This window comes from Manacus candei, unplaced genomic scaffold (genome assembly GCF_025592945.1).
Source record: "Manacus candei isolate 608988 ecotype Guabito, Panama unplaced genomic scaffold, ASM2559294v1 h1tg000008l, whole genome shotgun sequence".
Lineage (NCBI taxonomy): Eukaryota > Metazoa > Chordata > Aves > Passeriformes > Pipridae > Manacus > Manacus candei.
In genome coordinates this window covers 8,695,119-8,705,435 of record NW_026138056.1, presented here as the reverse complement: position 1 = coordinate 8,705,435, position 10,317 = coordinate 8,695,119, and the positions used below count along the sequence as shown (strand labels likewise).

The following is a 10,317-nucleotide window of genomic DNA, read 5'->3' as shown; positions in this document are numbered from 1 at the left end:
ACACAGCACCTCCTCATTCTGCAGGACAGTGTCATATCATATACATGTGTTGGGGCTGCTTAGAGCTACAAAGATGATCAAGGGATTGGAGCTTACGAGGAAAGGCTGAGGGAAGTGGGCCTGTTCAACCTCGAGAAGGGACAACTGAGAGGCCACATTGTATGTCAGTATCTGAAGGTAGGTATCGAGAGGGTGGGTTCAGGTGGTGCCAAGTAACAGGACAAGAGGTAATAGGCAGAAACTGATGCACAGGAAGTTCCACCTGAATATGAGGCAGAACCTTACTGTGTAGGTGACCGTGCACTGGAACACATTGCCCAAGGAGGATGTGGAGTCTCCCTCACTTGAGAGGCTCCAAAAACTGACTGGACGCAATACTGTGGCATGTCCTCTAGGATGGACCAGGTTAGATCAGATGACCCACTGTGGTCCCTTCCAACCCGTCCCATTCTGTGGCTCTGTGATTCCGTGTCACTGGCGCCCTCCCGCCACCGCGCTGCCACGAACAGTCACAAGTGCTGGGAACGAGACTTGCTCCAGTCAGAAAGCGGAAGCTGAGACAGCGGCAGCCCTAATTGCACAATGGTCCTCGAGAAGGCGGTGCAGGAGGCCGGCGAGCGGCAGTTCCGCGGCGCTGGAAGGCGGGAGGGACGCGCAGCCCACGATGGATCCCGAAGCGGCGCTGGCAGGGAATAGGACGGGATAGAAACCGACAGGAACGGAGGCGACGGCCACCCCTCGGGGGTGGGGAAGGGGAGGGGCGATGAGATACGGCTCCGCCCCTCTACGCGCAGGAAACTCCCGCCGTTGCCTTACAAGGGCAGGAGCGCGCTCCCTCCGCCCCCCGCCCCTGGAATGCGGTGACCGCACCGCGCTGCACCAACGCGGCGCCGGGGAGGGGGGAGACACGTACAGGGGCCGGGTCCGAGATTCCGATCTTCTCCTCTCGGAGGTGGCGAAGACCCCTCGGAAGGAACGCGAAACACACATGTCGCCGTGGGTCCTCTCCCCTGCCCGGCCCGTGGCGCCTGGCCGCCGGAACGACGAGCCTCGGCGCTACCTCCTCCCCCGCGCGGATGGTCTCGCCCACGGCTTCCTTCCTCCCCGGTGGGGCGGCGGCTGCTCCGCTCTCCGGAAGTGCCGCGCCCGCCGCTCCTGCCGCGCTGCCACTGGGACCCTCTCCCGCCGCCGCCAGGTGAGCCGGGGGGTCCACCCGGGAGTCTGGGGCCAGGGGGACGTGACGGCTGGGGCAGGGTCGAGCTGGGCCGCCTGAGGAGCCGGGGGGTCGCTGGCCGTGCCAGGGGTCGCTTGCGGCCTCGCCCCCCTCGGGCCTCGCTCGGTGCTGCCGCTCCTCCTCGGCGGGACCCGCCCTGCTGGCCGGGGCTGGGGGCGACCGCGGCTCGGGGGCCCGCGGCCCATGCCCTGTGAGCCGGGCGGGGCGCGACGCCCCGGGCAGGGGGCAGGGGCTGCAGCGCCAGCGGGGATGAGCTCCCTGGGCATTGTTTCGGGGAACAGGTGTTAAAAGATACTCTTTGGCTCCCTGTCGGAAGGGGTCGGCTGCCTCCCGGCCGCATCGCCCCTCAGCGGCTGTTTGCTCGGCTTTGTTAGAGCACGGGAAGGGCTGGGCTGGAGATGCAGCGCTGGGAAGAGGAAGAGGTCTCGGGAGAGGTCTCCCGTCTGTGCCCGCCTGCGCACCGTTTGGAATGAACACGGCCGCGACAGAGACACTGGGGACAGTGCAGTGGGTCCCTCGGTCGCGGAATCACAGAATCAGTTGGGTTGGAAGAGATGTCTGAAATCATCGAGCCCAACCTATGATCCAACACCACCTTTCAACTGGACCACGGGACTAAGTGCCACGTCCAGTCTTTCCTTAAACACCTCCAGGGACAGTGATTCCAACACTTCCCTGGGCAGTCCATTCCAAAGCCTAATCACCCCTTCTGTGAAGAAGTTCCCCTAACTCTAACCCAAAGCTCCCCGGCAAAGCTTGAGGTAGTGTTCCTCTGTCCTGTCGCATTTTCCTTGGGGGAAGAGCCCGACCCCCATCTGGCCACAACCTCCTTTCAGGTAGTTATAGAGTGATAACCCTGAGCCTTCTCTGTTGCAGGCAGGCTGACTCACAGGCGCTGGATTTTGAGGCAAGCGTGACTCCTGTCTAAGGGGTTTGGGAAACAGTGAGGAGTGTGTTAAGGTGGCTTTCAAGACTGGTGCAGTAGTGTAGGGTGTAATCTGCTCTTTATTGAGCTTTGACACAGATCTGCAGAATGCCTTAGTTTTATCTCTTCCTGCTACCACCCAGACTGTGATGGATGCGTGACTGTATGTGATGCTGTAATGGATTATGTGGACAGAACTTGGGCTTTAGCTTTGAGGCTGACTTTTGAGTTTGATGTTATACCTTAGTTCATGTGGAGACTTTCTTGGCTATGGGTTATTGGGATTTATTGTGTGGTGGCTTGTTTTTTTTTAATTTTGAGTGATAGGCATCACAGTTATTACAATATTCACAATGTTGAAATGTGAGGGTGTTTTCCAAAGTGCAGCTTCTGGTCCCTGCCTCTGAACAGGTTCAGCCTGCAGCACTGTTAGTGGGTTGTAAATTTTCACAGCTTATTGTCTGGTTGAATATCGTTAGTTGCTTGGTTTTGTCTTCTCCAAGGGTTTATCACTTTCCCAGAGGAAGGGACCATAAGATGACTTTCTGTGCTTCTGTGGTTTGATATCCACTGCTGTTGCTTGACTGAGCAAATGAATGCAGAGGCAGCACAAAGCAGCACAGTGCTTTTACTACCTTTTTTTTCTTTTAATATGTGAAAATGTTCCTTAAGAGAGGTTAAGTTTTCAGAAATATCTTCTGAGGAGTCTAAGGGAAGGTCTTACATTAGGTCTTACATTAGAATTGTCTTGGACAGTTTCCAAAACAAGGCCCAGACCAGATCATTCAGTGCATCATAATATTAAACAACAGAGACTAAACCTGTGTGTCATGACTTGTGCTATCTAATGTGCAGTATTTCCACTTTTTTCTCTACTGAAATTGCATTTGCAGCCTGCACTTGCCCTATTTCAATTATAAAAGCGTGCAGTTAGGTGTGGGTTTTTTTGTTGGGTGTTTTTTTTGTTTGTTGGTTGGTTTGGGGGGCTTTTTGGTGGTGTTTTTTGTTGTTTTTTTAAATACCTTGTGAATTTATCAGATTGAATTCTACTTTCTCTAAAATTGGGGGGCCCGGTGCTTGACTCAAATGGTGTTAGTTCTGCCTTATTACATCATTCACTGCTATATACGGAGATAACACAAAGTGTAAACACTTTTGGAACTTTTAAATTATAAATTGATCTCTTTGGCTAACTGGATTGATGACTTTGGTTTTCTGAACATGTTCCACTGTACCACCCTGTTTCTAATAGAGTTTCCTAGAGCTGAGTGCAGCATCTCCAGTGTAGCTGCACCAAACCTGTGCTAAAAGGCACCACAGTCCTGTAAGACTTAATGTTTCTCTGTATTCAGGCTGACAGGTCTCTGGAACTGAAGGAGTTGTGCTGCCTCCCAAGCCTGGTTCACAGAAACTTAGAAAATAGTAATGCAAGCGTTGTCAAGTTTTTCATCTTCTTGAGTACAATATTCTGATACAGCCATCTTCTGAACAGAATTAAGAAGAACGTGTTGGCAGCCTGTCTCTGTTACGTCCTCTTGCTTAAGATTGAGTTCTAGGTGAGAGAGTGGCAGCTTGTGGCTTGCTGGAAGCACTGCCTTTACAGCATGTGCAAAGTAAACTTTTTCGTCTACTTGGAATGGACCATATCCCAAAAACTATGAATTATTTCAGAGAACAGCTACTTAAACTGTTTGGCTCTATTTTTGGGTAGTGGAACTTTTAATCAGTAATTCAGCATTTAACAGGAACTTGCCTGAGGGTTTTTACTGAGGTGAGAAAACCACTGACTTTATGCACAACCCTTGGCTGCAGCTTGAAAGCAAATTACCTTTGTTGTCAGCTGTCTTCATAAATATCTCGATGTCAAGAGTTCACATTTATTTGTTGAACTGTTATGGAGGCCAGACATCTCAGATAGCTTGTGGTTAGTGAGTGCACCGAAGAGAACTTCTGCGTTGTTGAATGATGCGCAGTTGCATTTCACAGGCTATTTTTAGTTCGGGACATAATGGTTTGTTTTGTACGTCACAACAACGTTGTATATGCACGTAGGATTTAAAAGTGTGGAATTAGCAGGGGAAATCAGTAACTGTCTTTGTGGACAGACAGAGAAGGACATAACCATGGAATTTCCTTTTATGATCCAGGTGCTCGGTAAAGCATGTCAGCTATCTGACACAAAGCAAGGTAAAATATCTTTCCTTTTAGTTAAAAACAAACAAACAAAATAACTGCTTTTTGCCTGAATATTGGGTTGCTTATGTAAGGGAGTTACTTTGCTTAATTTTGCTCCCTTTTTTTAAGGCTGAATCCCAGTTAGTGATTTCAGTCTTGCTTTGCAGGAGTCTAACAGAAATTATTCTGTCTTTGAGGAGGCTGTCTGAGAAACAGAACTGTGCTGTGACTCTGACTAGCATTGCGTGTCTGACCAGATATTTTTTTCTAAGATATAAAACTAAAACTTAATGTAAATGTCAGAATGTTGCTATTTTTTTGATTACTTATTTTTGTGATTCACTTGTGATAAAAGTGAAGCTTAAATTTGTCCTCTTTCAGCACGCTCTTGCTGCAGGTGCTTCCTGTAAAATTCAAAATCAAGGATGGAAGGAATCTAGTTTGCATAACAGTTTGGGCATAATAAAGGATTATAGCAGCATGGATTATGCTTTACTTTTATCTAATGCAAGTAGAGGTTATCAAACTTTGGGAAACAACATGTCAAGTTTAACTTATCCAAAAGCAATGTTGAGGTCTTCATGTTTGCATTTCAGTGAATGACTCAGCTTTTTGGGTTTGTACCGCCAACTACAGCTGAACACTAAATGTATCTGCCCAGCTAAATAGATGCCATTAACTTGAAAGCCTCACTTCTGCCCTGAGTATGTTAATGTTATAGCATGTAAGCCACCGCGTTTATTTCTTTGACAGCTTCAAGGGAAACAATGAAATTGGTATATTTGTGATACATGAAAATTCTAAAGATTCTGCAAGAATATACAGATGTTTTAAAAGGCTGATAATTAAAAGAAACGGTCTCCAGATTTTCGTACCTATTATGCCATTAATTCAGTTCAAAGGAGTGTACCGGCATTTGTGTGTGTGTTGTGTTCCACTGTGTAAGAGAATAGCAATGTAGAGCTTCTGCACCAAGTCAGTGGTTTCTTGCTCTCAACAGCAGCTGTTCTAACAAATGCTTTTCAGAGCCTAAAATACAATTTTTTCCCCTCCTAAATTGTTAGTTTAGCATACTGCCTGATTTATTTAACCACTACTCTAGTTTAGCAGCCCATATCCTCCTACAGGGCAGGTCAACAGTGCCTCCCAAACTGCTGAGTGTGTAGTCATCTCAATTTGTGGAAGATGCAGGTGGAGTATTGAATCAGCAATACAAACACTGAGTGATTTCATTTCAAAAGCTGTGATTTGATTTGGAGTTTTTATGTAACCTGCTATTGGCCTACAGTTCCAGTCGCTGAGTCCTGAAAGACCTTATACTTTAATAGCAAGTGAAATGTAAATGAAAGGCAATGGAGCAGGAGATACCAAAGTAAATGTGTACTTTGGTGTATTTGCTGACAACATGGAATTTGATATTCCTTTATCCATCCTTCCCCTAAGGACTTGTGATATGATTTAATAAGGCTAAATCTGGGATATGCTTCTGTCTTCTTAGAACCAACAGCCAACATGTCCAGCAAAAGGGCAAAGACGAAGACCACCAAGAAGCGCCCTCAGCGCGCCACTTCCAATGTATTTGCGATGTTTGATCAGTCGCAGATTCAGGAATTCAAGGAGGCCTTCAACATGATCGACCAGAACAGGGATGGCTTCATCGACAAAGAGGACTTGCACGATATGCTCGCCTCCCTGGGTAATGTCCCTTTGCTGTTTATGCTTGCCAAGCCAATTTGTGCTGTTTAAGGGAAATTCCTGAGTTTAGGATATGAGAGGTGTCTCAGTTTGTATTGCACGATTGACATTACTCTTTTAGTTTGAAAACTAAGCCGAGTATGAATCTCTTTATTTGTAGGAAAGAATCCAACGGATGAATACCTGGATGCCATGATGAACGAGGCTCCAGGCCCCATAAACTTCACGATGTTCCTGACCATGTTTGGTGAGAAGTTAAATGGCACTGACCCGGAAGATGTAATCAGGAATGCATTTGCTTGCTTTGATGAAGAAGCAACAGGTATGTGGATAAAATAACAGTGCACGTGTATTACTTCTACTTACTTCTGTAACAGTAAATACTTGTGTACGTAGAAGTCACGAAGAATTTTTTAACTCTTAGACTTTTAATTTCTGCAAACTAAAAATCATGCCTGTATCCTTTTCAATCTCCGTAAAAATTCCAAATTTCTGTCAGTTCAGTTCTGTTGTTCACGACAGAAGAAAGTAAAAAGGATGTTGATGAGGAACAAGGGTCTTAAATTATTCCTAACCTAAAATTCAGCTTCAAGGCAACTTTGTACGGGGAATCCTTGTTTTCAAAGCTGTTGTGCTTTTATGAAGAACTTGTTTTCTGTCAGCAACTTGTATCCACCTTCCCTCTGTTAAGCTGAACTCAAGGGAGAAGAAAATGAATACAAGAAAAATCTTGTGTGAATCACAAGAGTGCTGATAGAAGCAATCACAAGTTATACAAGGCTGCTTGTTTAATAAGCAGTGCCAAAAACTTACTCTTTGCAGTCTAGTAAACCTGAGCTCTGTCATTGATTTAAGATCAAATTGAAATTTTTGAAATATTTCAAACTTCTCTTTTTCATGCACTTGTTGAACATAGGTAGTCAAGTTCCATGACTTTTTTTTTTTTTGTGATTTTCATTAGGAATGTTCAAAATGAACGGATCCCCTTTTTAATTTTTAAAATACAGAGTTGTTAGAAGGCTCTTGGTACTACTGGGAGTATAGCCCTGCTGTTGGGAAAGAGGGCCAATATGAATACTGACAAATTTTTATATTCTTCGGAACACCACCGGGAAATCATAAAATGGCCTTCACTTGAACTAGTGAGACCTGGCAAACCAAGTTGCCTGATTGGATTGAATGCTTGTAATTAGTTGGCAGTTTTAGTAGTAGTCTTTAATGGCTTTGTTTTCATTTGGCAAACAAAGACTGTAGGTATCTTTAATTGAAGGAAAGAATTCAAAGAAAGAAGTTATCACCAGTGTATTAGCAGATAAATGTAAAAATTCCTCCTTCTTATGTTTTCATGTGTTGCTTCCAGGGTTCATCCAGGAAGACTACCTGCGGGAGCTGCTGACAACAATGGGAGACAGGTTCACGGATGAAGAGGTGGACGAGCTGTACAGAGAGGCACCCATCGACAAAAAGGGGAATTTCAACTACATCGAGTTCACACGCATCCTGAAACATGGAGCAAAAGACAAGGATGACTGAGCAAATCCATGCATACCTGCAGATTATCTCTACACTCGTGTTTATTTTTAAGGGTTTATTCCTGATAGAACTTGTTGCATGCATTTAGCTTTACAGCTTTTGCCTTTCTCAATGTATTTATCTATTCCAGGCCATTTAGGCATATTTGCACCTGTGTAATCAGACTGGATGCAGGGAAAATATTGTGGGGAAAAGGATATGGGGACAAACATCCCTGGAGTTGATACTCCAGGAAAATAATCTCAATATTTCTGGTTTAGCTGGATTTTTACATTTTTGTAATAAATGCCATTTTGAAATAAAGATTGCTATATAGATAAAATACCTCAAAATCTTTTGTGAAGAACAACAGTTCTATTGTGCATTTACAAATGCAGGTGTGTTCATTGTATTTTACTTGCAGTTGCAAGTCAAGTTGAAAAACTCATTTTCATACTGTTTTGTTCAGTGTCACAGGGTTCTGAAATGCTCCTAGCAGGATGTGCTGGCATCTTTAAAAATGCAGCTGTAGCTGTAGAAGTCTTTCATCTCAGGTTTCTGAAGTGGGATCTGACTAGTGTAAGTAGTTAACCAAAGAAGTGGTTAGGGAAGACTGTTACAGTTGCCTCATGGTCAGCAGAGAACATCTATGATTCTTAAGCCAACATCATGCCTCGCTTTTGTTTTCTTTTAATACTGATGGAATAGCAATATTTTCATGTCAAAGTGTACATTCCTCTTTGTTAAATCTTTATGCTGGCAATAAGTGGGAATTAGGCATATTTTTTCCTTCAGATGAAGGAAGCTTGTGCAAAGGAATCCATGCTGGCACTAATTAACAGCAATACATGGCCACAAAACCTATATAAAGCTTTATTGTTCTGCAGCTAATGTATTTGCATGTGAGAATGTGAGCACAGTCGTTCTGAGGATTGGTAAAACCCTATATGTGCTGAAGTTCCTCTCACTTTTTAAAAGATCAGACATATTCCTCAACTATATTGATGACTTTTAACCAAGCACAGTCATTCATTCAAAACTGGTTGTGCTGATGCTGTTGTCTCAAATATAAAGAAAGAGGGGAGGTTGTTCTGTTCTTCATATGACCATGTCCTGTGTGCCTCATTCTCTTGGCTACTGCAAGCTGGAAAGCTTAAGAATTTATTTTGCCTCTTTATTTATCGATTCAAATGATGACTAGAAAGCATGTCCTGAGCTATATCACATGACTTAAGACCACAAGGAGTAGGAATTTTACTTCAGCGCAAGGGTGTGTAAGGGCTCTGACAGCTTATACTGTAAGGTGGGTTTGTCTCTCTTCTCATATGTTAGCACAAAGGCTTGGTTACTTAATCTCGCTTGTGTTCCAAGTATGGCAGCTCTGGAAGATACTCTGGCATTAGGTTTGTAAATAAGTTGACAAAGTATACACAGTTAGCATATACTTTGATTATTTTTTAATTTTTTATTCCTTGGTGGTTTCTTTCACTTCTGAGCTTAATTAAAAGGAGTTTTCAACCATTATTTTCCCAGTTTTGTGTTTTATCTGCCAATGAACTTAGCCTCAAGTTTTCTTTTTCTTCTACACAGACTTATGTTCTCTGCTACACTACTCCAGGTTGCCACAGCTGCTCCTTTTTTTTTTCAAAAGTTTGTTTTTTAACTATCTTGATGCTCTTCAGTAATGGCTGCTGAGGTATTTCTTCATGGGATGCCTGCAAGGTTCTAGCACCAGCTGATATTTCTGGAAGGTAGTTTGCAAGTATGCATGGAAGTTTTCACCAACAGTGGCCGTGTGACAAAGACAACAGAGTGGAGATCTAGGAAACACTGTCTTGTTGAAATGTTGCTATGTAAATTAAGGCAAAGGACAAGTTATGTTGTCACTTCTTTAGACTAATCTTGTCACACCTGTGCAATTCAATACTGTGTGCATACATGCAAGCAGCTTGCACAAAGGACAGGTGGAAGACTATTGATTAATTTTTCCCCAGTTTTCTTCTGTTAGGAACAGTGGATGCCCAAACCCTTCTTTTCCTGATCCTATTTTCTCTGTAAGTGTTAGGTGCTGGTATTTTACAGAGTAATCAGCAAGTGAGCTGGCTGCATTTTTCTTGCTGGAAATAAGTTTTGAAGTGCTGATTTTAAAATCATAAATATGAGTTACATAAAGGAGAACATGCTATTCTCCTTGAGAGGAAATTGTCCACTTAAAAAATGTTCTGTGCTGCTGCTCTAGTTTTCTGAGCAGCCAGCTGAAATGTGGGGTGTAGCTGCTTTGTAGCACCTACACAGTGTGACAAGGAACATTCCTGGATGTTCCCTCTCTGTAGAGGGAGAGGCAGGGAACTGTACTGATGGAAAGATACCTACACAGGAAGACACATTATTGAGAAAGAATTCCAAAGGATGTTTGAGTATAACTAACAACAAACCTTCCAAGTTCAGGTTTCCTTGGTATGTGTATTGTATTGTAGGAGACCAGTTAACCTGCAAGTGGGCGCAAACCCCTTAACCACTGACGGCCTACGAGGCCAACAGGCCCAGCCAAGAGACCATATAAGAGCATCGGATGCATTTTGTAGCGCGGCAGCGAGGAATGTCGACAGCTGAGGTTGCCTGCCAAGGGCTGTAGGGATGTGTCATCATTAATCCACTTCCAAAAATAAAAATAACTTTGGTCACTGAAACAGCTTAAAATTCTGATGACTTAGACTTACCGTTTTGCAGCCAAAATCTTGGAACCTAATATTTTGTCCCTTGGGGTTCATATATA

General features: G+C 44.1%; 1 protein-coding gene across 2 annotated transcripts; it reads left to right on the top strand.

Annotated features, from left to right (window-relative positions):
• Window positions 1–1,031: 1,031 nt before the first annotated feature.
• Window positions 1,032–9,065, top strand: LOC127463983 (myosin regulatory light chain 2, smooth muscle minor isoform). Of its 2 annotated transcripts, none has more exons than XM_051774054.1 (4): window positions 1,032–1,195; window positions 5,833–6,030; window positions 6,190–6,351; window positions 7,390–9,065. In XM_051774054.1, exons 2-4 carry the CDS (start codon window positions 5,847–5,849, stop codon window positions 7,560–7,562), a joined length of 519 nt encoding a protein of 172 aa, XP_051630014.1. In that variant the 5' UTR covers window positions 1,032–1,195; window positions 5,833–5,846; the 3' UTR covers window positions 7,563–9,065. The 2 variants fall into 2 exon arrangements, with proteins under 2 accessions (XP_051630014.1, XP_051630004.1); XM_051774044.1 differs by lacking the exon at window positions 1,032–1,195 and adding an exon at window positions 4,187–4,346.
• The last annotated feature ends 1,252 nt before the right edge of the window (window positions 9,066–10,317 follow it).

Bases quoted from the DNA above. Each gene is read 5' to 3' on its own strand.
- LOC127463983 (XM_051774044.1), top strand. From the start codon at position 4,202: ATGCACGTAGGATTTAAAAGTGTGGAATTAGCAGGGGAAATCAGTAAC. The intron at 4,347-5,832 runs GTAAAATATCTT...CTGTCTTCTTAG, and splicing joins GCTATCTGACACAAAGCAAG to AACCAACAGCCAACATGTCC. The intron at 6,352-7,389 runs GTATGTGGATAA...TGTTGCTTCCAG, and splicing joins CTTTGATGAAGAAGCAACAG to GGTTCATCCAGGAAGACTAC.